Source organism: Pseudocercospora fijiensis, assembly GCF_000340215.1.
Source record: "Pseudocercospora fijiensis CIRAD86 unplaced genomic scaffold MYCFIscaffold_1, whole genome shotgun sequence".
In the NCBI taxonomy this organism is placed as follows: domain Eukaryota; kingdom Fungi; phylum Ascomycota; class Dothideomycetes; order Mycosphaerellales; family Mycosphaerellaceae; genus Pseudocercospora; species Pseudocercospora fijiensis.
In genome coordinates this window covers 3,505,329-3,530,910 of record NW_006921532.1, presented here as the reverse complement: position 1 = coordinate 3,530,910, position 25,582 = coordinate 3,505,329, and the positions used below count along the sequence as shown (strand labels likewise).

The window sequence follows — 25,582 nt, the reverse complement described above, 5'->3', positions numbered from 1 at the left end:
AGAGTGCCTTAGTATCTATAAGGCTCTTAAGAAGTTCCGTCCTTAGCTTTTTAGAGTATTCTTTCGCCTAGAAGTCGACGCTTAGACGCTAGTCTATTAACTTAACCGTATAGCCTCCGACCTGCCTAACTCTACGATAGCTCGGTAGGTTACCTAGATCTATTTGTTTAATTTCGACGTCTTCTATATTCCTAGCAAGAAGCATACTAGACCGGATAGCCTTTCTAGAAAGCCTACTATAGAAGAGGATATTGCCGAGATAATAGAAGAAGAGGATATCGACGCAGTTATTAACCGTACCTTCTTTACTACCTTCTATATTAACGCTATACCGGTAATTACTAGGTCTACTGCCGACGACTAACCTAGTAACTAGCCTAACGAAGACCCTACTACTAACGGCGAGGACTAGGACGATACTAAGGCGGGCGAACTAGGTAGGGATAATATCCTATATAGGGTCTACTCCGACGACTCCTATAATATCGCCTACTTCCTTACCTATACGAAGAGAGCTCCCGGTCTATTAAAGAGTTAATACTATCGTATTATTCGCTATTCTCGGAGGTTCCTTATTAAGGGTCGTATCCTTTAGCGATAGGCTATAGTTAATATACCGCTCTAGCGTGTTATTAACGATCTAGTAGTCCGATAAGAAATCCTTCGTTCCGTTTACAATAAGCTCGGCTACCGGGCGGCGGAGGGTACCTTCGATATCCTTCGTCGTCGCTACTAGTAGGACGGCGTATAGGCTAATATCTCCCGCTACTATAAGAGCTGTCCTAAGTGCAACTTTAGGAACAGCTACCGACAACTAGGAGAGCTACGTATCCCTACTGCCTAGTTAGTTAGGGAGCGGTAGTATAGCGATAGGGTCTATCTTAGCCGCAATAATAGCCTATATATTATTCGAGAGAGTCTTTCTTAATAGCCGGAGGCCTATTATTTCTACAAGGGTTACGGTGCCATTAATGCCCGTAATATAGCTACCTTCCTGTTTAAGGATCTATTTTGCCGCTAGGGAACACCTTACGAGGTTATCTTAGATAACGCTACGAACAATATAGCTAAGGAGGTTTAAGCGCTACTTGTTTCGTATAGGGCGAAGAACGTTCGTATCTCCCTATACTATCCCTAGTCGAATGCTATTATTAAGCGCGGCTATCGGTCGTTAATTAATGCCCTATCTAAGATAACTAATAGTAGCGATAGATTAGTTCCTATTTCTATCCGCGTCCTAGCCCTTCTCTAAGCGGACCGAACTACTATTATCGATACGACTAGACTTATACTAGCGGAACTTATAATTAGGAGGGACGCCGTTCTTCCTATTAAATTGTCCTATCGCACGCATAGCGTTTACGATTAGGGGTCTGTTCGTACTAGGGCAGATCTTCTTGCCCTACGGGCTAAGGCTCTTAAAGATATAACTACGACTTCTTAAGAGGGTCTTGCTCGACAACGTCGCCTTCGGGAAGAGGCTAAGTAGTATTTTAATAACTATAATACTATTAATTAGGAACCTCTAAAGGTTAGCGATATAGTTCTCCTATACCGGTCCGAACTAGAGTATAGTTACTCCTATAAGCTAGCCTTTAAATAGAAAGGGCCTTATAGAGTATAGGAGGTCCTTTACGATAGTTCTACGTACCGACTTTAGGAACTTAATAGTACTACCCTAAAGCACTCGCACCCCCGGGCTAATCTAAAGAAGATCGTTAAGTTACGGGAACCTACCCGCTCTCCGCCGACCGAGGAGGAAGTTAGTGCCTCTATAGACCCTTTGCCGTCCTTAGACGCCTATCGGGAGGAGGATCCTACCGCTATTATAGATCCTGTTCTGCCTAAGAACTATACCTATCCCTAGATTCGTCTTAGTAAGCTATTAGGAATAACTTAAGAATAAAGGGAGGATTATATACGGGTTAACTATATACAGAGCATTTCTAATATTAATTCCGATAGTAAACTAGGCTTCTAGCTATCTAACTCTAACTCCGAGGAACCTAACTAGTCTAGCGATAAAGACCGCCTAGAATTATAGCTAGACGACCCCGAGACTAAATAATCGTATGTCCTTTCCTGCCTCTACTACGTTGCTTTCCTTGCCTCTATTAACTATTCTCTACGCTGTTAATACAGAGCGCTACCCTTTAGCTTTAGTCCTTACTACCTGTTCCTACGGATATTAATGCTCTTAGTTGTTGCCCTCCTTTGCTTTTACCTTGTCTATTGTTTTGCTCTTTTGTCTTTTGCCCCCGATTAATATTGTTATAGCTTTACTCCTTTTGTATTTTACTCCTTTTGTGTTTCCTTAGAAAGAACTATACGAGGCATAACTTCCGAATAATACCCCGAGGATAGCATTCGGAAGCTAGCCGAACCTAACCTCCCGCCCTTCTAGGACTACTTCCCTCTAGTTTCCTAGTCTCTAGTAACCGCCCTTAGGTAATAACGACAATAAGATACTCCGCTAGAGAAGATTGTTCCTACCCTAGTTAGCATTAACTACGTAGGATACTAAGAAAGGGAGGATCCCTCTCCCTTCCTAGCTCTTAGATAGATATAGCAACCTAGGCCTATAGCCTTTAAGAATAGGGACCTTAGGCCGCTAAGCTTAGTATCTAGAAGAAAGAAGAACGTACAGGCTACGTTTATATGCCTACTGCTATAAAAGGTAATGCTGCATCTATAACGATAGTGCTATAGGCTAATATAAGCTACGCCGGGCCTAGGCGATTTGCTCCTAGTTGCCGAGCATCTCTAGAGAAAAGCTAATACTACCCCGGGGGTGTTATTAGTCCCGCTAGCCTTACTACTATAGATTACTACTAGGTGCTCGAACTAACTAGTTACATTTCGAGTACGCGAGAATCTACGAAAGCTAGAGGTTAATAAAGGCGCGTAGTCGCTACTAGCAATTAGCTAGATCGATTGTTAAACTTTAGCCTGCCCTACTAATAAAGGAGTCTCGTATATAGCTTTACTTTTTAGGGTCTATATATAGTCGTTATCCGTTTGCTTTACCGGAATATACGGACTACGCTACCTTCGTACCCTATTTAAGGCGAGCTTTCTAAGCTCTTTCTTCTACTCGAATAATTACTAACTAACTTACTACCGCCTACCCCCTCCCCCTTCTTCTATCTAAACCCTTTAATTATTATTAATAAGCTACGAACGTTTTTGTAAACTCGTTACTAACTCCTTTCCGCTCCGGTCGACTAAGATATCTTCTAGTGCCCTAAATCCGCTAGGTGCTAGCAGTAGTAGCAACCTACTAGCCCTAAACCTAGGTATACTAGTCCCGATCGAAGCCCCCTCCGATAGCGCCTTAGTCGCTATAACTAGCCTCGAGCACTGTTTCTAGATCGTTACCGCTATCGACGACCCTTAAAAGAAGATTAAGACCGCTTATACCTTACTACGCGTTATCGACCGAAATATTAAGAAGGCTACTATCTTAGTATCGTATAGTATAAACAACTTGCGCTAGGATATTAGTAAGCGTATCTTTAAGCGAGACGTTCTTTAGGATATAGAGCTTTATTAAGCCTTTCCTATCGTCTATAGCCTCGAGATAGCGGGCACTACGATTCGTATACGCTTTACGAACCTTAATTAAGCCTTCGAGTAGTAGGGAGGTTCGAGTAGTCTCCTAAAGAGCCTTATTAACTTCGCCTACGATAGATAAGAGCGTACTAAGCAGGTTGCGTCGTTCGTTAATAAGTATCCGGTCCGTCGCGAGGGAGTAGAGCACCTTTCTTATACTATAATCTATCGAGTCTCTACTACTAGCAAGAAGTACGGTAAGTAATTAGTTAACTTAACCTTCGCACTTAACGACTTTACGATAGCCTACTAGAAGCGGTATAAGGACGCTATTGCCGAGGTAGATCTTAACGCCTAGTCTACTAAAGATCTACTAAAAAAGAAGGGCTATCGCATTAATAGTATAGGCTTTATTGTTAAGGGTTAAAAGGCTCCTATCGTAGATGTTCTCGAACGCAAGGTCCTTCGCCTTAAGACGGAAGCCGATATAGCTGCTAGTCTAGCGCTCGCTATAGAGATATAGGTATAAGATCGCCGCTCGACCCGTAACTATAAGGTCCCTTAAGAAGTTTAAGATAAGCGCGCTAAGGTAGAAGCAGCGCGTTAGAAGGCGTTGTAGGCTCGCTAGGCATTCTAGAAGGCCGCTAAGAAGTCTACTACACCTTCTAGTACTAACTATAGTAACTCGGATATTAATATACTAGATGCGCTACTAGAAGATAGTATTTCCTCCGAAGGTTCCTTTAGTAAGCGTAGGCATAGAGGCCTCTCGCCGATACTATTAACTAAGAATATCTATAGTTCCTATAAGGGTAACTCTGTCGCACATCTTATTACCGAGATCGATATAGTTTATAAGGCCGATATAGGCAAAGCATCTATCGCCCTATTTATCTATTAGTAGTACGACGACCTTAGCAAGCTAGGCGAAGATCCGTTTACTATATATACTAGCTATATTAAGAAGGCCGCTAAGGCGTGTAGTCTCTATACTAGTGCTAAGACGAGTGTCCTTATTAGCCGCCTATTAAAAATTAGACGTAATATCGCTAATTAAGATGCCTTCGCTGCCCTTAAGGCTAATTAGGCCTATACTAACTAGTTTCCTAGACGCCCTATTGCCGCCCCGATATCTCTAGGACTCTACGCGTTTAACCCTACTAGTACTGTTATTCGCGCCCTTACGCTAATAGATCGCTAGAGCAAGTTCGTTACCGGTATTCTTAGCTAAGGCACCTCCTTCGACCGCTTTCGCTAGACTAGTAATACTATCTTCCCTTAAGTCTTTAGTTAGTTGCAAGAGCCTTGTAGAGCATATCTTTCTTTCCTTATCGATCTAATATAGGAGGAGTTTGAAATGTACCTTTAGTATATACGTACAATACCTAAGTCTAAGCAAGAAGGCCGCAATACCCTTTAAACTTATAGTATAAGCAACTAAATCGTCCGCTAGCACCCTGCCCTATAGCTCTTAGCTATCGCCCTTCGACCTAATTACGTATACGAGCTTATCTCCGTCCCTAAGCCTACTAAGTTCTTTAAGGTTAGCGGTACTTATAAAAACTGTCCTTCTAAGGAGTCTACTCGTCTCGGATAAGATATAGTTAAGCTTATAGCTAGCGAGGGTGCTAGTTACCTACGTATTAAGGTCTGCCTTATGTCTAAGGATAAGACTAGCTACTCTACTATTGTCGAAGGCATATACTAGCCCGAGGTCTTTGCGAACTAGGTTAAGAAGCTTAAGGCTCGTAGCCTAGTCCTACTAAGCAAGATCGGCAAGCTTACTAATAAGTACCTTACCGACGACGATCTCGACTATATATTCGATAGTTAGCCTAATAGTAAGGGGCGTAAAGTGGAGTAGATCCTTAACCCTCTAAAGGAATGCGAAGTCTCTGTTTAGATACTATACCTGCTATATAGTAATCTAAAGACTAAGAGCAACCGTATATTAATTAACCTAGGCTACTCTCGCGTTATTAACGGCACTAAGGTTAAGGGCTACGAGAACTTAATAGTCTCTTAGGTTGCTAAAGCGCACCGTAATCTAACCGCTCTCCTAGCCTCTAACTCCTTCGTACTATTCGCTTTCCCTACGGCTATCTTAGTCGAAGGCCTCGGCTATATCTCCGACGCCCTAGTTAGTAGGATTCCTTAGTTAAGTTACGTTATTTAGAACGAAGTTAAACAGATCCTCTAGCTTAATAACGAGGGACTTAAGGAATATCTATATAATTAGGAGAATACTACGAAGGAAAAGGCTGCTAACCTCCTCGTTAATTAAGCTTTCTACGAGAGATAGTACTTCGGTACTAATAGCTTTAACGTATACGGAGGAGATTTCGAGAGCCGACTAGCGGACGAGGTTATTGCGGGTAAGGATTACGGCGCGTTAAAGCAATAGTAGGTCTATATAGTATTACTTAGGAAGTTGTTTTTGTATAATTATAGTATCTAGGATTAATGCTACCCCGGGGGTATTATTACGGAGTTCTAGAAATAGCCTTAGCTAAGAGCGCTAAGGATGTATATATGTTTGTTTTAAGCGCGTAATGTAAAGCGTGTCTAGTTAGATACGAAGAAAGGGAGGGATATTAGCTAGTAACCGGCCCTATACCTATAGACTAGTTTTAAGCCTATATAAGAGGCCTCCTTCTATAGAGTAGATAGATTATCAACCTCGTATAGTACATTGTTTATGTTACACTTCTACAATACCTATGTTGTAGGGCTCTAGTTATTAGCCTAAGCGATAGTCTCGTTATCCTATCTTACTAAACATAGCTGCCTATATTGCTATAGGTTATATTACCCTCGGTAGCCTATACTATTGCTACAAGTAGTAGTAGTAGTATTGGTTTCCGTCCTTTACTAGACTACCTCTATATAGTTTACCTAGATAACATCCTAGTTTATACCTATTTACCTAACATTGCAGAGCACTAGGCTATAGTACGTAAGGTACTCGATCGTCTAAGGACTTATAGACTATATTGCAAGCCTTCTAAATGCACCTTTACTGCTAAAGAGGTATCCTTCCTTAGCTTCCTCGTATCGACTGAGGGTATTAAGGCTAATCCTAACCGGATTAAGACTATTACTAAGTAGCTAACACCTACTAGTATTAAAGAGCTTTAATTATTCCTCGGTTTTACTAACTTCTACCGCCGGTTTATTAAGGGCTATTCGAGGTATATAATGCTATTAACTAAGCTTACTAAGACTAAGGCTAATCTATTTAGAGAGTTCAAATAGACTAATAGAGCACAAGCCGCTTTTAACGGTTTAAAGAAGCGCTTTACTAAAGTCCCCTTATTATACTACTTCGTACTAAGCAAACTAATCCGCATTAAGACTAACGCTTTATAGTTTGCTATATTAGCTATTATGTCCTAACAATCGGACAATAACTATTATTAGTACCCGATTGCCTTCTTTTTATAGAAGATAATCGATATAGAACGTCGCTACGAGACCTACGAGCAAGAACTCTTAGCTATTATCGAGGCCTTTAAGTACTAGAGGTACTACCTCGATAGGGCTTAATATACAATATAGGTCTATATAGACTATAACAACCTCCGTAGCATTACTAAGGTTACTAGGGTTATAGGTCGATAGGCTAGATAGGCCGTCTACCTCGCCGGGTTTGATTTTAATATATTATACTAGCTAGGCGTAAGTAATCCTACCGATAGCCTATCGAGGCGACCTAATTACGATAGCGAGACCTAATATATTAATTCTTTGTTCCTAACCCTATAGTATAAGATTGCTATAGCCCGTATTGTTAATAAGTACGCGTAGGATAAGCGGCTTACCGGACTCCGCGACAGCTTAAAGCATATTAATACTCTTACTATATTAATAGTGCGTATTAAGGCAAGGGCTAAGGACATAGATAGGAGAAGTTATAATAACTCCCTAGTCGATATCGCTATATATAGTAATAGCGATTAAAGCACTAATATAGTTAATCCGGCTACTAGTGCTATTAGATATATATAATACGTACCTCGTTTAATAGCGAGGGTACTATTAAATAACCTTGCAAATAGGGATAGTTAATCGTTTATAGATAAGCTATTACGTGCTTAGTAGAGGGACGCCTTTGCTGCTAAACGTATCGACAAGCTTATAAGTAGGCGAACGACTCGATCTAGTAAGAGTAACTAGTCGATCGATAATAAAGGTTACTTAAAGTTTAAGGGCAGATACTATGTCCCCGCTAAACAATCGATTAGATAGGAGCTTCTTAAGCGATACTATAATAGTAAGCTTGCCGGTTACTATAGTATAGAGAGGTCGCACGAGCTACTATCGCGTATATACTACTAGCTAAATAGTAAGCGGGATATAAAGGACTACGTAAATACGTGTGCCGTATATTAACGAGTTAAAGTACTAAAGCACTTACTATTTAGCGAGTTGTCTTTACTCCCTATTCTAAAGAGGCCTTTTGTAGAGCTTATAATAGACTTTATTATAGGTCTTCCCCCTACTAAGCGAAGAGGAAGCAAAGACGTCTTTAACGCTATACTAGTCGTTATAGACCGATTTACTAAGGGTGCTCGCTATATTCCTACTCGGAAGGATTAGACGGCTATTAATATAGCTAAAGCACTATAGAACAACATCTTCTATAGCTATTAGAGGACCCCTAAGGGGATAGTCTCCGATAGGGGCTCGATATTCATATCGCACTATTAGAGCGAATTATGCCTGTAGCTAAGACTAAAGCATCGGCTGTTAACAGCCTTCTATCTATAGACTAACGGTTAAATAGAGAGGTAGAATGCTACGCTATAGCAGTACCTACGTAGCTATATCGATAAGGACTCTAATAGATAGGTTAACCTCTTATAACTAGCTAAATTCGTATATAATAATAGTGTCTACTTATTAACTAAGGTTTCACTATATATAGCTATAATAGGTTAGAACGCTACTATACTATAAGACCCCCTATCGCTCGAGGCCGAGCGTAAGGAAAGGGAAGCGCGTTAAGTACCTAAAATACTAGCGGCTATTAAGAGGGTTTAGAAGATACGAGAAATCTATACTAAGATAGCCGAGAAGTTAATAAAGGCTTAAGAGTACTAAAAGACCTACTACGACAAGCACTATACGCTAATAACCTTTAAACAAGGCGATATAGTTATACTAAGCACTAAGAACCTCCGCATCCGCAAACACCTATTACCTAATAGTAAAACAAGGCCTAAGCTCGCACTAAGATATATTAGCCTATTTCGCATCCGAGAACCGAAGGGCAATAGCTAGGCCTACTAGTTATAGCTTCTACCTTATTATACTATCTATAACACCTTCTATATCTCCCTCCTTAAACTATACTACTAGCGCGAAGGCGATAAAGCGCCTACTAAGTTAGAAGAAGTCTTAGCTAATAGTAAAGAGCTATAGTCTATAGAACGTATCCTAAAGCATCGGACTAGGTAGGGCAAGAAGGAGTACCTATTAAGGTAGCAAGGCTATTTACCTAAATAGGACTTATAGGAGGCTAAAGACTCGTTTAAAGATATAACTAAGTTATTAGATAAGTATTAGACTAGCGTAAAGAACACGAAGAAGGCTAAGAACTTATAATGCCTATAATATTACTACTAAGCCTAGGATTAATACTACCCCCGGGGTACTATTAGCTAACTAATTAGCTATAAGCAATTATTAGCAAAGGACAATAAGACTACGCTAGTGCGCTACGACGCGCTAATTAGTTACTGCTCTTTTAAGGCTTCTACCTCTTTACTAATACGCCCTATAAGACCCTCCTCCTAGTATTTAGATCCTCCTCTTGTTCCTTTATTCTATCGAGGCCTAGGCGATCGGCGAGGACGGCGTCGCGCTATAACGGCGCAGCCGGCGCGGCTATATTAGTAACGGTGTTGCCGAGTTATTATTAGTTAAAGAAGGAAATTAGAGGAAGGTAAAGTTAGCGCTAAGACGACTAGCGCCGCTATTACTAAACATTACCTACTATTACTACTATACTTATAAAGACAACCTTACCTATACTACGAGCCTAAGGCACCTTTAATTAAAACTTTAATTAAAACTTTAAGCCGCCTAAAAGATTAAGCGACTAATAGACTAACTAAGGGCAAAACTATAGAGCTAAGCTAGCCGGGGTCGATCTTGCGGACAATAGGTTACTCCTCGATCTTTCTAACCCTTTAAGCGAGGCGAACCTTAACTACTACACTTATAATAGCCTTTACCTATAGAAACTAGACGAGCTGTGTTTTTTCTAAAAAGATAAGATAAGATTAACAATTAAAGGCTGCTAAACCTAACTAATTAGGGCTAGCGAAACTACGAGCAATAATAGCCCTTATAATAATAAGAACAAACCCTCGGAAGCGGACAACCCTCGGAAGCGGACAACCCTCGGAAGCGGACATAGCTAGGTCTTTTAGAGTAGACGTAAAGAACTCGGAACGACATTACTTAGAGCGGAGGCAGTGCTGCAATACCTCGTACGTCTACCTATTATAGTAGGGAAGACGCGCCTGTATTATAATTAGTCGATAGCCCTTAATTCTTATAGCTTTATATCCCTTTACTTTATTATATACAAGGATAGCGCAGTTAGAGTTAGATATTGTATTATATTAGAGGTGAGGTTTAATATAGTTATATAATTAGGTAGTTAAGTGTTTAATTTAGCGCGGCTAAGCAGCCTATTAGATTTGCTAAGTTAGTAGCAATAGAGGTCGAGATTAGAATATAGACAGGCTATACTAATTACGTATAGCCTCTTTAGCCCTAACAATAGGGTACGCTAAATAGCTCGTACGTATTCCTAATCTTATTTATATAGCGCCTCGAGAGGTTTAGATAGACGGCAATATTATAATTAGATAAAGAGGTAGTTGTAAAGAGGGTAAGGAGCTCCTAAGTCTACTAAATAGGTAGGCGTGCTATAGCAACCGTAGTTACTAAGCAAACAACTCCTAGGACTTGCTATACTACTACAAATTGCGACAATATAGACAAGAAGACTATAAGGAACGTTCTACGGTACTAGAAGGCTATTATATACTCCTATCGATCGAGTTTGCCTCCCATTTTATATAACAACTCGAGTTACACGAAGCACTATATACGAAGTGCGTACGGCGGCTAATTCGGGTCTATGGCACGACATTTTGCAAGTCACAGTAACGGCAGCTACGCTGTTAGAAGAGCTGCATGTCTCCGCGACATCCTTTCCGGATGTGAGAATTCGAGACAACATGGCACTTTTGTACGTGGACACCGTGTCTGCTATTTCTCAGGCCTCGTCCGATGTACATATGGGTGGTTGTGGCGAGCGAGCTGTGATACGGAGGCCGATGCCTACCAACAAGTCAGAAGAAGCATGCCGACTTTCTGCTGGAGACTATGGGAAGGGATTTGACGAAAGCTAGCACGATGTGAACGCGTCAAAGACCTTCGTATCCAAGCTACAGTAGGCTCTTGTGCCACGCCTCGTCGTTGAGCGTGACAGACCATCGTATAGCATACGCCACACACCTCTTCGAGTGGCAGCCACGTGCGCGAAGGTGGGTATTAGTGGGGCATGGGCGACAAGATTGCTGCAAGATGACATGGTGCAAGACGTGAGGCTTGAGCGAACACAGCGCAGACGAGGGGAGCGACGTGTTATTGCAGTGTGCTTCGGGTGGAAGGGTCGGTTGTGTGTGCGTGTGGCGAGGCAGTGCGGGGCTTACGCGCGTCGCCTGCTGGGCTGAGGGCCGAGCACAGAGAGAGAGGGAGAGGGAGAGAGAGGGAGAGGTTCAGAACGACGGCGGAATGCCCAGAGACTCTGAACGATGCCCAGAGCGGAGACTTGGTAAACGCCCAGAGCGGAGGCCGAGATCTTCATTTCCGTGCGTCTTGGCCTTGGCATGTTGCATGGGGGGCTGCAGAGGTCACCTTCGTGCGCGGCGCCTTTCTTTCTGCCTCTCTTCTGTGCTGTGACCTTGTCGTGCACTCACTCCTATCTACACGTGTTGTACATGGGCTACTGAGAACATGAAGTTGTTGTTGTTGTTGTTGTTGTTATGAAGCGGCAGCCGTGCTTCCAACTTCCGAGCACACGAGATTGTGCCAGATTCCCAGAATCATCTAGGAGTGAGGGGTGTGGTTTAGAGGGTCTTGGCATTCATTATATACATCACCCCATCGACGGGCCGGCTGCGACGGCGCTCCTGCTCAGGACGATGCCTGCGCGCCAGAAAGGTCGGCAGTCCGAGAGAAGATGTCATCAAGGACATGTGCGCGTTTCTGCGCTGACGAGCGCACTATCAATGGCGGAGAGTCGCTGTGCTAAAGCGAGCGATGCACATGGAGCACAAGCTGGGAGCGAGGGAAGCTCCGAAGTCAGCTTGATTCTTGGCAGCAGGGATGGCGGCTTGGCAGCGCTCTCTGAGTGGCTCGTTTCAGGTTTTGGAACGGAAGGCGCGGTGGACTTGCGAAGGCAGTGAGGCAGGCGCTTGGCACAGTTGGCGTTCCGCCGCCCTCTCGTCTGACAAGCCGATGCCCGATGAGTTCGCTGGAGATGAAATAGAGCTGGGTCCCGCTACTGAAAGTCTCGGCGTCCAAACTTCCTGCCGCGACATCCCGCCTGTTCGCATTTTCAACACACCCTGTCGCCGGCTCTTCCATCGGCGCTGGCATCAGAAATAATTGTGTGCAGCGTCGAGTCCGCAGCGCGCACTGCCGGGGATTAGTAGTTACTGGCATACATCGACGCACACCGGCAAGAATCATCATCAACAACAAGACAGCTTCACGTCTTGGCAGCAGCGCAGCCAGGCTCAGCCAGCCCGCCCGCCCTCTGCCCTCTGGAGATCCATCACGCCAAGAATGGACGTCAACTCTACTCCGCAGGTTCGTCTGTCGCTCTGCTTCACAGCTTGACCTGTTACATACATTCACATCCTGTATACTGACATGCGCAAAGACCGTCGCCCAAGCCGTGCAGGCCGCAACGGCCCAGGCCCAGCAGGCAGCGTCGCAGCCATCGCCGCCCGTGCAGGCACCGCAAACCACACAGTCGTCGACCATTGACAACCTCACCTGCCAGTGGCAAGGCTGCGGTGAGCGATGCGACAGCGCTGAAGCCCTCTACGTATGCAATCGCCATTCGCCATTCGCGCAACACACTGACCGCATTCCAGGACCACGTCTGCGAGCGCCATGTCGGTCGCAAGAGCACCAACAACCTCAACTTGACCTGCCAGTGGGGTGCATGCCGCACCACCACCGTCAAGCGAGATCACATCACCTCCCACATCCGCGTGCATGTCCCCCTCAAGCCGCATAAGTGCGACTTCTGCGGCAAGGCCTTCAAGCGACCGCAGGATTTGAAGAAGCACGTCAAGACCCATGCCGACGACAGCGTCCTGATGAACTCGCCTCAGCACGCCTCCAATGCACGCGCCAGCAGCGGTGGCATCCAGAATGGCGCCAAGCGTACGTGAATTTCCTCTGCGTACCTCTCGCGACCTCTCTGACACAGCACAGCCTCTTCTTACTATGCCGGCAGCGCTCACGACTCCATGCAAAATCCCTACCCCAACTACCAGCCAGGCATGACCAACGGCAGCAACGGCTACGGCGCAGCGCCTGGTACCCAGTACGCCGGCTACGGCTCAGTCAGCTATCCCAACAGCGCCGCCGTTGCCGACATCCAGAGCATGGACACTCGCCGCCGCGCCATCGAAGCTCTGAACGACTTCCTCGGCGATATCAAGCGTCGCGCCATCGACCCAAACAATTACTATGATGTTGGACACAGACTTGGGCACGGCAACGCTCTTCCTCTTCCTGTTGGTGGCAGTGGGTACAACACCGGCTACAACAACACTGGCTATACTGGAGGCTTCAACACGGCTAGCCTGCTCGAATCCTTCAACCACGGCGGTGGCATGGGCGGCGGCGGCGGCGGTGGTGGTGGTGGACACGGAGGCGTTGCGACTGGCGGCTACTCTCTCCCGCTTCCAAACGCTCGCACCAAGAACGATCTGCAGGACATCGACCGCTTCCTCGAGCAGCTCCAGGCAACCGTTTACGAGACTAGCAGGGGCTATGACAGTGGCAACGCTGCAGCCGCCGCTGGTGTTCAGCAGCCTGGTCTCCACACTCAGTTCGCTGGTGGGGATTACGGCATCGGAGGCCACCAGTATCGTTCGAGCAACAGCCCACCAAACTTCCAAAACAACCTTAATCAGGGCGGTATGGGCGGTGTAGGCGCAATGAGCTCGAGCTCTGGCATGCAAGGAATGACACAATCCGCTTCCGCGCTCGACACTCCAGCTCTCACCCCAGCATCCGTCTCGTCGTACAACAGCTCAAGTCACTCTCCGATGAGCAGTCACAGCCGAGCCAGCTTTGGTAGCGCCCACATGTACCCAAGCCTCCCGGCTGTCACTGGCATGTCTGACCTCGGCGCTGGCTACCCAACCACGACCTCAGCTCCTGCATCTGGTCTCGCATCCGGCTTCGAAGGTCTTGACGGCAGACGCTACAGCGGAGGTCGCCTGCAAAGACAAGCTCCTTCAGCCTCTTCCGAGCAGCAGGACACTGAGATGGGCGACGCTGAAGACGGCAGCCGCACACCCAAGGCATCCGACGCCAAGCGACCGAAGAGCAAGGGGAACAGTAGCATTGACCCTGCTCTTCGTGGCGAAAATGAAGGCTCGGACTCTGCATCGACCCCTGCTGCTCAGTCAGAGGGTGCAGAGGATAAGCAACAGGAGCAGTGGGTGGAGAACATCCGTCTGATCGAAGCTCTCCGCAAGTGGGTCGGCGAGCGTCTGAAGAATGGCGAGTACGACAACGCTGAGGCCAGCAAGTCGGATGATGCTAAAGATGGTGCCGATGTTGAGATGAAGAACCCCGTCGACCCTTCTAATGCTGTTGAAGAGAAGCTGAAGTCAGCACTTGAAGGCGAGAAGGAGAAGGCGTCCGCCTCTGGAGATGCCAAGTATCCCAGCCTCCCGATAGCGGCTTAGAAGCTCATGGGCTGGTCAGTCCTCCCTGCCTCCTACCCCAATGAGGATGCATGACGAAGTTGACGGGTGTTCTGGCGTTTATGGAAGGCATGCGAGCGGTAAACGCCCTGCTGTGTGGAGCTGGAAAGATGATGGCAGTCATCGATTTTCATGTTTATGAGAGCGTGCCTTGGAGCACAGGAGTTTCGGTACCCAACATGTTGCATTAGATATTCTTCCAACACTTCTGGTTTCAAACCGAGACGAGACAGCCACCTTCCGTCTGCTCAGTGGCCGCGCCATCAGCTTCGAAACATGTCGTTTGGAAACGTCTGTAAATCTCCATCGCAACACCTGTAGTGGTCTTGTTCTTTGATATTTGCTGAATTTGTCAGCCTCATCACGCAATGTTGGTGAGCCACATCGCTGCCACAAAACATCACGCCAAGCGACCACCTTACCCTGGTCGAGCTCATTCCAAGAAGCTTGTCAGAATATGATTTGAGATTTCCAGTCCTTTCACGCCCAGTACATTCTGCACGGGTGAAGTCAGTATGGTATGGCCCCTTTCCACATCCGTATACCTAGCCCCACCCAATCGTTCGCGTTCCCCAAACCGTATTTGAAGCCTGATCCTGGAAGATGCCGCTCCGCGACTTCGATCATTATTTATTACCCCGTGGGACAACAGCAGGAGGTCAAATTTCGCGTACTACCACCTCTTCGTGTTGCGTTCTCTCTCATCATCAACTATCTTTTGGAAGGACACGTTGCTGCTCTGCGACTGTCGAGATCAAATCGCCATCGATCCTGTTGTTGGAAGTGGTCCAAAGCAGTGGTAAGCATGGAGCGTTTCCTTGGAGACATCGGATCGAAGAGCTTCCCAAGGCCGTGGCCGTGTTACCCGATGCGGTCGATGCTGTGTGACGCCGCTCGTACGGAGACGTATGACAAGCAGAGAACCTTTCAACTTTGAGCAAGCTGCAGTGCGGACAGAGCTACAACTGACTCTTCTTCTTATAAAGACACACTCGCCGCCAGAGAACACGTCAAGCACACCACACCTCAGTAGTGGCTCTTCAGACCCCGACTTCACCTATCAGAGCAGCCTGATCCCCCTGCTGGCTCACTGCTGCTGGTCGCTTGCAGCTTGCTTATAGGAAATAATCTGCTCATACCCTCTCAACACACCTTGATGGTCATACCCCTCACTCGCCGCAAAGATGCAACTCACAGACTTCTCTCTCTATGCCCTGGGATTGCAAGCAGGTAACTGGATGAATACTGTATCTTCTAGACTCGACTCTATCGCATCAAGGTACGTCCAGTAGAGCCTCAGGCAATAATCTCTCATGCTGCAAACATGACCGGTCATGCGGATGCTGATGATGACCTTGTAGCTTTGGTGTCCAAGCAGAGGCCCACGCCATGGCTTACACACTCCCACCTCTGGGCTACGCCTTCGATGCCCTTGAACCTCATTTCGATGCGCGTACTATGCAAATCCATCATGACAAGCACCACCAGGCATACGTCAACAACTTGAACAACCTGCTAGCGGACCAGCCGGATCTTGCAGCACTTGCTGTTGATGACCTCGTTGCCCACCTCGACAAGGTTCCAGCTGTGAACAAGACCGGGATCCGCAACAACGCCGGTGGCCACTCCAACCACAGTTTCTTCTGGAAGAACCTTAAGATCGGCACCAAACTTGATGGCGAACTCGAGGCGAAAATCAAGAAGGATTTCGGCACTGTCGACGAGTTCAAGGCCAAGTTCGAGAAGGCCGCGACCTCGGTCTTCGGCTCCGGTTGGGCCTGGCTGGTTGATGACAATGGCACTCTGAAGGTTGTGACGACGGCCAACCAGGATAGTCCTCTCATGGGCACGGCTATCGCAAACGCAACCGGCTTCCCAATCATCGGGCTGGATGTGTGGGAACACGCTTATTATTTGAAGTATCAGAACTTGAGGCCAGATTACATCAAGGCATACTGGAATGTCGTCAACTGTGATTTCGCCAAGCAGCGACTGGCTGAGTGTAAGAACTGAGCTGATATTGACCGGATGCCGTGGGGCTGGGGTTGGCTGATGTAATTGGATAGCGAAACATTGAGATAATGATGATGATGATGATATGGATGGTCGATGTGGAGGAAGTCCAGCCCTGATTTGACCTGCCGGACAAGTCTTGCTACTCCAACAAAGCTATGCCGGATAGCATCCGGCGCAATCTTTTGATGAATCTCACTCTGTTCCCAGTCCGAGCGTTGCATATTTTGTATCTCAAGCAATCCCTGCTCCTCAGGTTTTGGGCTTTCCAAAAATCTTGTTCCCCAAAGCGGATACCTTCTTGACATCTCGGTACGTCAGACTGATTCTCGTGGTCCTCACATTCACACCACCCTTCTCTTCGATTCGAGTCTTATCGCCCAGAAGATTCCAGTTCGCGACCGTCTCGGAAGTGAGATCTCGATCTTCTTCAATTTCCGCAATCCCGTGCAGAGTCTCCGAGTAAGCTTCACCAGTCGTAACGAGCAAAGACCTCGGTTCTTGAAAAATGCGCCATGATTTCTTGTTGTTGTTTTCATCATGCTGCAATTTTTCGGTCACGTCGAGGACCAATGATCCTCCTAGACTTACTGTTGCCACGACAGGATAGTATGCTGCTCCGTCTTCGTGGGGCATGATTCCTTGGCCTGGATTGTATTCGTTGATGAGGCAGTGGTTGATTCCATGGGGTGCGTCGGCGAAGACTTGCAGTTTGTGGATCCTCTCTACGATGGGAATCGCGAGCCAGTCGGGGAGTGAGTTTGATGTGATTAAAGTGTTCGAGTTGGTGAGGCGAGCTGGGAGGGATTGAAGTCGCCTGTGGGCGAGGCTGATCCATCGGTTTGAGGGAATCTGGGGGTTTATTAGCAAGGGATATCTGGCTTCCACGAATGCTCCTGCCTTCTGGAGGATGTTGCTTTCCTCCTCTTCGCTGATGAAATCTGGAAGATATGCCATGGCGGGTGGTATCGAGGTTATGCGGTGCTCTTCCATTTTGACGTTGATGAAGCAAAGTCACAACATGTAAATGATGATATCGATGACTTTGACATTGGTGCGCCTGCCAGGTCCAGGTGCGTATCTTGTCGATGCTCGAAGTTGATGGTCACGCGAAGTCTAGCAGTCCGTTCTGGCTGGACCCTCTTTTCCACTTCCACCTTCGAGCTTCACTTATGAAAGGTACCGGACAGCCCGCACCGACGCGAGACAACGATGGCTCCCAAAGGCAAAGGCGGCGACAAGGGCAAAGGGAAAGAGACCAAAGATGCTGGTGGCGACAAGGGAAAAGTGAAAGGCGCACAATCCATCAATGTCCGTCACATCCTGACGGAAAAGCATGCGAAGAAGGAAGAAGCTCTCGCGAAATTGAACGCAGGCGCCAAGTTCGATGATGTCGCTCGAGAATTCTCAGAAGACAAGGCGCGGCAAGGAGGAAGTTTGGGTTGGAAGACGCGAGGTGAGCGAGCAGGAACCCGATGACTTGAAATCAATTCTGATCCTAATCTATTGATAGGTGCTCTGATGCCCGAATTCGAAAATGTTGCTTTCGAGCTTCCTGCTTCTACCACAGCGAAGCCGGTGTGGGGTGAAGCAAAAACTTCAGAGGGCTATCATCTAATCATGGTCGAAGGGCGCAAATGATCGTACATTGTTCCCACGGATATTGTATGGACCACGCCTCATACGGTCTGGTTCGCATCAGACCGCCCCCAGCTTTGCTTGCACGGTGCAGATACATTTCATGAAAATATGCGCTGCTTGTGATCACATTACGCAGGTGATTTGCTTTGACAACGACAGACTTGAGCACATTCTGTGTGAAGAGCATTCACCACATTTACCTCCTACACGCTATTATTAGTCCAATTTTCGCATGCCACTTTCGATACCCATCCGCGAACTACGCCCTATGCACAGGTGAAAGGTCCAGCCAGCGCTCTGTGTCCGATGCCGCACACATTGCATTCAACACGCGGCCTTCAGCGAGCCTGCTAAGTCCGAGGTCGCCCATTTCTGCGAGGGTGTCTCAATTGTGTTTCCTGGCAATGGGTCGGCACCAGTTCGATTTCTATATCTTGGTAGCTTCCCTCCATCTCGGCACAGTATTTGCTCGTTGTAGAAGGCGTCGCCCTTTCTGGGGAGGAAAAGAACGGTTGCAGCCATGTTGCTGTCGTGGCCTTTACGACCAGCAGAATTGTAGCTCCGCATGTCGAGTTGCGACTTGTTCTGGTCGTCACTCTTCCAAGCTGTCATTTCGCTAGGGGAAACCCTTACACCTACGTCCTTGAACGTGGTTGCAAGCATTCGGCTGAGATGTGTATAAGCAGCCTTGCATGGAGCTTGCATACGAGAACTGTCCTAGGCTTGATCCTTTCATGGCTCCGGAGACGAGCAGACTGATTCCTCCAGGCTCTTTCTCTTCAATCTCTTTTGCAGGTTTCAGACAGCTATCTTTACTGCTCCCATCTCCTAGTATGCTTGGCAGGGTACCAGTGCTGTACACGCTGATGGTCTGATTCAGAGTGTCCTGTCAACGGGAGACATGGAACAATTCGCTCGATCGAAGATCATCGTTGCTCGCTTTTCCTAGAAAATGTCAACGCATGGACTGAGATCAATGACTTTCGCATAACCAGACACGAGTGCTCGAGCCAAATCTGAGCTCTAGCGTGAGCCGAGATCAGCTGTATGATGAGTTGTGGTAAATCCATCCATGGTGTTTCCGTTAGATCCCGACAGACGGATGAGCAGGCAGGCATCGCGTGGCCAGGTCTTCACATGATTCCACCATCTCCCGACGTATCCTCGGCTTACTCGCAACAGGATCATTGGTGCAGGAAAATTGCTTGTATTTGCAGCGACCTGATTATCCCGAGCAAGCTGAAGGGGGATGAATGCAGACGGAAAGATGTATTCTACAGTGATCGACCACACTTGTATCTGAGCAGCATTCCAAGCACAAGTGGACATGGTTGATCGGGATGCAAAAGACAGTTGATGTCTAGATTCTCAGGGCTCTCGGACCCACTCGTCGGCATATCGAGATGTATTATAAGGTCAAGCTTTCTACTGTTCTACTGCAGTGTGCATCATTGACTTCGCGGCTCAAACATACCACCAGTGCTTCCTTTCGTTTCGCCTCCACCACGCTGTCCATCTCCTCTCTCTCCATCTTCTCCCACCGCACTGCAGCACCACAGATTGCCATCACTTTGGAGCACATCACCGTAGCGCGACCATGTTCTCCGCCGGTCTCAGGCAGTTTGCCGGCCGCAACGCCTACCGCGCTGCCACACGCAACTTTTCGAGCACCCCGCGAGCCCAGCGCATAATCACCAGCGCACCGCTGAGAGCCAAGGAGGCCTCTGGTGCCATTGGACACAAATACCCTGTTATCGACCACGAATATGACGCACTTGTCGTCGGCGCTGGAGGCTCGGGACTGCGAGCAGCATTCGGTCTGGCAGAGGCGGGATTCAACACAGCATGCATATCAAAGCTCGCGGGCCTGCCCGCACTTACATTTAATTTCGTTACGCGAGCCCTCGTGTATTCAACGAAATCTGCCATTACAGTATCTCCTAAAAACGCCTATGTAGGTTTATTTTCGATCAGACTGGCTGGGTGATCAGGATGCCATCCACTATATGACACGAGAAGCACCACAGTCTGTATACGAGCTGGAGAACTACGGCTGTCCATTCTCGAGAACCGACGACGGAAAGATCTACCAGCGAGCTTTTGGTGGTCAGTCGCGCGAATTTGGCCAGGGTGGACAGGCATACAGATGTTGTGCTGCGGCAGACAGAACGGGCCACGCTCTCCTGCACACGCTCTATGGTCAATCACTCAGGCATAACACAAACTACTTTATCGAATTCTTTGCCATCGACCTGATCATGGAGGATGGCGAGTGCAAGGGTGTCATTGCTTACAACCAGGAAGACGGAACACTCCACCGCTTCCGTGCCCACAATACCGTCCTGGCTACTGGTGGCTACGGCCGTGCTTACTTCTCCTGCACTTCTGCACACACATGTACAGGTGATGGCATGGCCATGGTAGCTCGCGCCGGCCTTCCAAACCAGGATCTCGAATTCGTCCAATTCCACCCAACTGGTATATATGGCGCTGGCTGCTTGATCACTGAGGGCTCTCGTGGCGAGGGTGGTTATCTGCTCAATAGCGAGGGTGAACGATTCATGGAGCGCTATGCTCCAACTGCTAAGGATCTTGCTTCGCGCGATGTTGTCAGTCGCAGTATGACCATGGAAATCCGCGAGGGTCGTGGAGTAGGCCCCGAAAAGGACCACATCTACCTCCAGCTCTCTCACTTGCCACCTGAGATTCTTCACGAGCGTCTTCCAGGTATCTCTGAGACGGCATCCATCTTCGCTGGTGTCGACGTTACCAAGCAGCCAATTCCCGTCCTGCCGACTGTTCACTACAACATGGGTGGTATTCCCACTAGATACACCGGAGAAGTCATTACTGTCGACGAGAAAGGCAATGATAAGGTTGTTCCTGGGCTTTTCGCTTGCGGTGAGGCTGCTTGTGTGTCCGTCCACGGAGCCAACCGTCTTGGTGCAAACTCCCTCCTCGACTTGATCGTTTTCGGTCGCGCTGTCAGCCACACTATCCGTGACAACTTCTCACCGAACCAACCACATAAGGCTCTTTCCAGCGACGCTGGTGCAGAGGGCATTTCCACCGTCGATGAAATTCGCACTGCTGATGGAGACTTGAGCACATCTGAGATCCGAAGCGAGATGCAGAAGGTGATGCAATCTGATGTATCTGTCTTCAGGACCCAAGAGTCGCTTGACGAGGGAGTCAAGAGGTAGGTGAAATCTTTATCTGCGCTATTCTCTTTTACTAACAGCACTACAGAATCAACGAGGTCGATAAGAAGTTCCATCGCGTCGCCACCAAGGATCGCAGCATGATCTGGAACAGCGACTTGGTCGAGACTCTTGAGCTCCGCAACCTGTTGACGTGCGCCGTCCAGACTGCCGAAGCCGCTGCCGTACGCAAGGAGTCACGAGGAGCACACGCCCGCGAGGACTACCCAGACCGAGATGATAAGAACTGGATGAAGCACACTCTGACCTGGCAGAAGAAGCCCCACGAGAAAACCGACATCTCGTATCGTGGAGTTGTCGCGACCACTCTTGATGAGGCAGAGTGCAAGGCTATCCCGCCGTTTGCTCGAAAGTACTAAATAGATACCCGTGGACTATAGATGCAGATATGCACAATCCCAGAAACTGCGCTGGCCGTGGAGTCGACCGGCATTAGAAGCAGATTTCCACGAGGAAGAGGAAGATCAGCGGGCCCGGAGCAGCATTTCGTGCCTTGGGTAGCGTGGGCGTCAATGTAGTTCTGTACATACTAGCATACATTCGAGACATGTTCAAAAGCGCAGCAGCAGGCTGCGGCCCTGCTCAAAGCACAAGTTGAGCGCTGCACAAAAGCGATGCAGTCCAAGTGGCAGAGCTGGAGCGGCTGAAATGCCGTTCATCCTTCGCTCCCGCCTTTGGCATCACAACAACATCGACTCGCCATTTAAGCTGTGAGCTCTCAACCTTCTGCGGAGTCAAGCACTGAGGTGATACAGGTGGGAGGTCATCACAACGTTTTGTCCGTATCAAGATGAGAATCCACTTACCTCAGGGTGCATCAACATCACATGCAGATGCACTTATTTCAGGATGGATAAGGTAAGCACTGTAGGATTCGACTACATTTCGGAGCATCACAGCCTCGACGCTGATCTACGAACAGGCACCTGCTATAAGCCTTAAAATGGCTATTTTCGAGGCAAGGCTCAGCTGCGGGCCTCGCATTGTCATTGTGGAACTCGAAGAACCTGACTGCCTGACTTCATTTCAGTGAGACCATCCACTTGCTCGGGTAGGAGAAACTGGCCTTCTTCCTCATTCTTCCTTCCTTTGACTGTCGTGGTTGCATTTTCTGGTGTTTGGAAGCGGAGCTTGTGCTACTGTACCTGCAAATTGTTTGCTCTGGAACACCTCTAGTTGGCCGACTCGTAGCCAGCAATCTCAACTTCAGAGCAGGAACCTGCATTCATTATCCGACATGTCGACCCCCACCAGTATCAATTTTGGCGGCTTGCCAAGTACTATGACTTTCAGTACGCCAACTATCCCGGCGAGCCTGACTAGCCTTCAGGCCGCGGCGACAAGTGCCTTCTTTAACGACAAGGAACTTGCGAATTCTGGCTACACAAATATGTCTTTGAAGCAGTTTGATATACTGGCTTATTCGCTCAACGATTCGACTTCATCATGCTATCGCAAAGGAGCTTTACCTGTGGCACTGGCATTCAACGACACCTGCAATCTCGGGTTTTACTGCCCAAACTCGAGCAACGAACTTCCACCTCAATACTGCCACCCGACCGAGCAGTGTCAGATCATGCGAGCCGGGAGACAGACATGCAACCCTCAAGGTCGATTAGAGCCCAAGATCTGTGCCAACGGACATTACTGTCCCCCTGGTGGCAAGCATGAGATCCCATGTGAGAAGGGCACCTTTTGCCCATCAGGATCGTACAAGCCTTTCAACTGCTCGACCGGTGCTTGGTGTCCGAAGGGAAGCGTTCGGCAGATTGAGACGATTCCTCTATACCTGATGATCGTGATCGATGTGGTCCTTTTGGCCTTGGTAGCTGTTGGATTTGGTATCAGTAAATGGAGGAAGAGTCGACCAAAGCAGTATACGACCTTGCAGAGTATGGATGGAGCTGCAGATGATAAGATGATGCTGCTTCGCTCCTCCGCGAACTTTGCGCAATCATCGTCGCCACAAATTGCAACCCGGACACACTCACCTAGCATATCAATATCTGGACCTGAGCAACCTACAGCTATAGCTTACAAACCTGCGAGCACACATACGAGGCGGGCTAGTGGCCGCGTCGATCACTATGACGGATACGCTGATGATGATAGCGTCTCCTTGTGCGACGACGACGACCTGGAGGACGAGCTGTCAAACAGTCCCGACATGCAGCGATTCATTCGATCGATGAGCAGAACTGTAGAAACTTCCTCGATCGGCCTCAGCTTTGACTTCGAAAATCTCGCGTTCACAACGAGCAAGGGCAAGAAGATCCTCCACGGCATCACAGGAACAATGCCTCGAGGCAGCTGCTGGGGAGTCATGGGAGGCAGTGGTGCCGGGAAATCTACCTTCGTCAATGTACTCATGGGAAAGGCGCACGCCACTGATGGCTCGATAAAGATCAATGGGCACCATAAAGATATGAGCAAGTACAAGAAGCTGATCGGATACGTGCCGCAAGACGACATCGTGTTTCCTGAACTGACAGTCCGGGAGAACATCTTGCATTCTGCGCGCTGCAGTCTGCCTTCCAGCTGGAGAGACAAGGCTGTTCAGGACCACGTGGACGCTCTCATAGCATGTCTTCAGCTGACACATGTCCAGCACTCACGCGTCGGCGATGCTGCAAAACCGGTTATCTCTGGAGGACAACGAAAGCGTGTGAATATCGGGATGGAACTCGCAGCAGCGCCTATGGCCATCTTCCTGGACGAGCCAACCAGCGGTCTTGATGCCACTAGTGCTGCAAGCATCATGCGACTACTCAGAGCCATCAGTAGACTAGGCGTGACGACAATCGCCATCATCCACCAGCCTCGAGAACAGATCTTCTATGGTTTCGACCAACTTCTGCTTCTCTCCCAAGGCAGATCTGTCTACGCCGGTCCCACTGAAGATGTGCAAGGATACTTTGAAAATCTTGGTTTTGCATTCCCTCAGCGTTCCAATCCAGCCGACACCTTGATCGACATCATCACGGGAGACGGTGCTCAGTACACCGTGGGCGCCGGTAAACGAGAGATTGATGTATCTCAACTGATCGAGGCTTGGACCAGCACAGGCCAGTATCGACTTCATAATAAGCATCTTAGTGCGAACAGCTTTGATGGGGTTTCAACGCGCCAGAGACGTCGCATCAGTAACCAGAGCATGAATTCCACAGCCGAGCAGGAAGAAAGTCTGCGAAAGACTATGAAGGCGCGAGGAGCAACGTGGCCAGCGCAGGTGTTTTACTGTTGGAAACGAGCCATGGTACAGCAAGTGCGCAACGCTACTTCGTTCTTTTTCGAAATTGGCGTAGGAGCACTGGCAGGTGTTGTCATCGGTCTGTCAGCCTTTGCGTCCAATGGTCACCTCTTCCAGGGCATATACCACGAGCCTTTCATGCTTCTCAGCAGCGGCGTCGATTACGCAAGCACACCACAAATAGGCCTGCTCGGCGCCATGGCTATTGGTCTGGCGGCATCTGCACCAGGGTTCTGGGTGTTTGGAGAGGAAAAGCTCATGTACTGGCGCGAGACGGCTTCTGGGCATTCGCGCTCGGCGTACTACATTGGCAAACTGCTTTCTACAGTGCTGCGAATCGGCCTCAGCAGCTTCCATTTTACGGTTTTCCTCGGTGTCCTGGCAACACCTCTCATCAGCTTTCCGAAGATGTATGCGGCCAATCTGGCCTACTTCTGGTGCATCTATGGTCTGGCCAGCATCATCAGCATGTTTGTCAAGCGAGAAAATGGTCCTTTACTCGCAGTCCTGGCGTCCCTTATCATTGGCGTCTTGGGTGGGGTGGCGCCTCCATTGAGCAAAGTGAAGACGTGGCACATGGAATGGTTTTGGCGACTTTCTCCTGGCGTCTGGTTCACTGAGGCGTACTTCAGCGAGAACCTTGAACCGCTAGCTTACTTGTACAGGGTGGACTTTGCTGCGAAATCTGTTGGATTTACGCTCCACCAGTATGCCCTAGATGTTGGGTAAGTGGCTGGTAAGGGATACTTTGGACGCGGACTTGAAGCTGACAGCCTCTCAGGGTCTTATTTGCAATCGGAGCAGCATATCGCATCATCGCATACTTTGGCCTGATCTTGGTCAAGCGGAAGAAGCAGCGGTAGGAA

At 48.1% G+C, this 25,582-nt stretch overlaps 7 protein-coding genes across 7 annotated transcripts; 6 read left to right on the top strand and 1 right to left on the bottom strand.

Moving 5' to 3' along the window:
* Positions 1–12,157: 12,157 nt before the first annotated feature.
* On the top strand, positions 12,158–13,305 carry MYCFIDRAFT_209657 (uncharacterized protein). Its single transcript, XM_007923014.1, has 4 exons — positions 12,158–12,447; positions 12,521–12,688; positions 12,738–13,032; positions 13,106–13,305. Exons 1-4 carry the CDS (start codon positions 12,424–12,426, stop codon positions 13,153–13,155), a joined length of 537 nt encoding a protein of 178 aa, XP_007921205.1. The 5' UTR covers positions 12,158–12,423; the 3' UTR covers positions 13,156–13,305.
* A 429-nt stretch (positions 13,306–13,734) lies between these two features.
* MYCFIDRAFT_209656 (uncharacterized protein) lies at positions 13,735–14,826 on the top strand. The gene has a single exon (XM_007923013.1). It carries the CDS (start codon positions 13,797–13,799, stop codon positions 14,571–14,573), a length of 777 nt encoding a protein of 258 aa, XP_007921204.1. The 5' UTR covers positions 13,735–13,796; the 3' UTR covers positions 14,574–14,826.
* A 341-nt stretch (positions 14,827–15,167) lies between these two features.
* Positions 15,168–16,792, top strand: MYCFIDRAFT_209655 (uncharacterized protein). Its single transcript, XM_007923012.1, has 4 exons — positions 15,168–15,390; positions 15,578–15,870; positions 15,953–16,593; positions 16,658–16,792. The coding sequence occupies exons 2-4, from the start codon at positions 15,776–15,778 to the stop codon at positions 16,666–16,668; spliced, it is 747 nt and encodes a 248-aa protein (XP_007921203.1). The 5' UTR covers positions 15,168–15,390; positions 15,578–15,775; the 3' UTR covers positions 16,669–16,792.
* Positions 16,793–16,856: 64 nt separating this feature from the next.
* Positions 16,857–17,597, bottom strand: MYCFIDRAFT_129238 (uncharacterized protein; the record flags this gene model as incomplete). Its single annotated transcript, XM_007923011.1, has 2 exons — positions 16,857–17,456; positions 17,493–17,597. 2 exons carry the CDS (start codon positions 17,595–17,597, stop codon positions 16,857–16,859), a joined length of 705 nt encoding a protein of 234 aa, XP_007921202.1.
* Positions 17,598–17,816: 219 nt separating this feature from the next.
* MYCFIDRAFT_103435 (uncharacterized protein) lies at positions 17,817–18,245 on the top strand (the record flags this gene model as incomplete). Its single annotated transcript, XM_007923010.2, has 2 exons — positions 17,817–18,060; positions 18,118–18,245. The coding sequence occupies 2 exons, from the start codon at positions 17,817–17,819 to the stop codon at positions 18,243–18,245; spliced, it is 372 nt and encodes a 123-aa protein (XP_007921201.1).
* A 1,597-nt stretch (positions 18,246–19,842) lies between these two features.
* Positions 19,843–22,027, top strand: MYCFIDRAFT_201332 (uncharacterized protein; the record flags this gene model as incomplete). Its single annotated transcript, XM_007923009.1, has 3 exons — positions 19,843–20,151; positions 20,204–21,444; positions 21,495–22,027. 3 exons carry the CDS (start codon positions 19,843–19,845, stop codon positions 21,823–21,825), a joined length of 1,881 nt encoding a protein of 626 aa, XP_007921200.1. The 3' UTR covers positions 21,826–22,027.
* Positions 22,028–22,856: 829 nt separating this feature from the next.
* On the top strand, positions 22,857–25,579 carry MYCFIDRAFT_217172 (ABC transporter, ABC-G family, WBC-type; the record flags this gene model as incomplete). Its single annotated transcript, XM_007924096.1, has 3 exons — positions 22,857–24,600; positions 24,646–25,441; positions 25,498–25,579. 3 exons carry the CDS (start codon positions 22,857–22,859, stop codon positions 25,577–25,579), a joined length of 2,622 nt encoding a protein of 873 aa, XP_007922287.1.
* Positions 25,580–25,582: the final 3 nt, after the last annotated feature.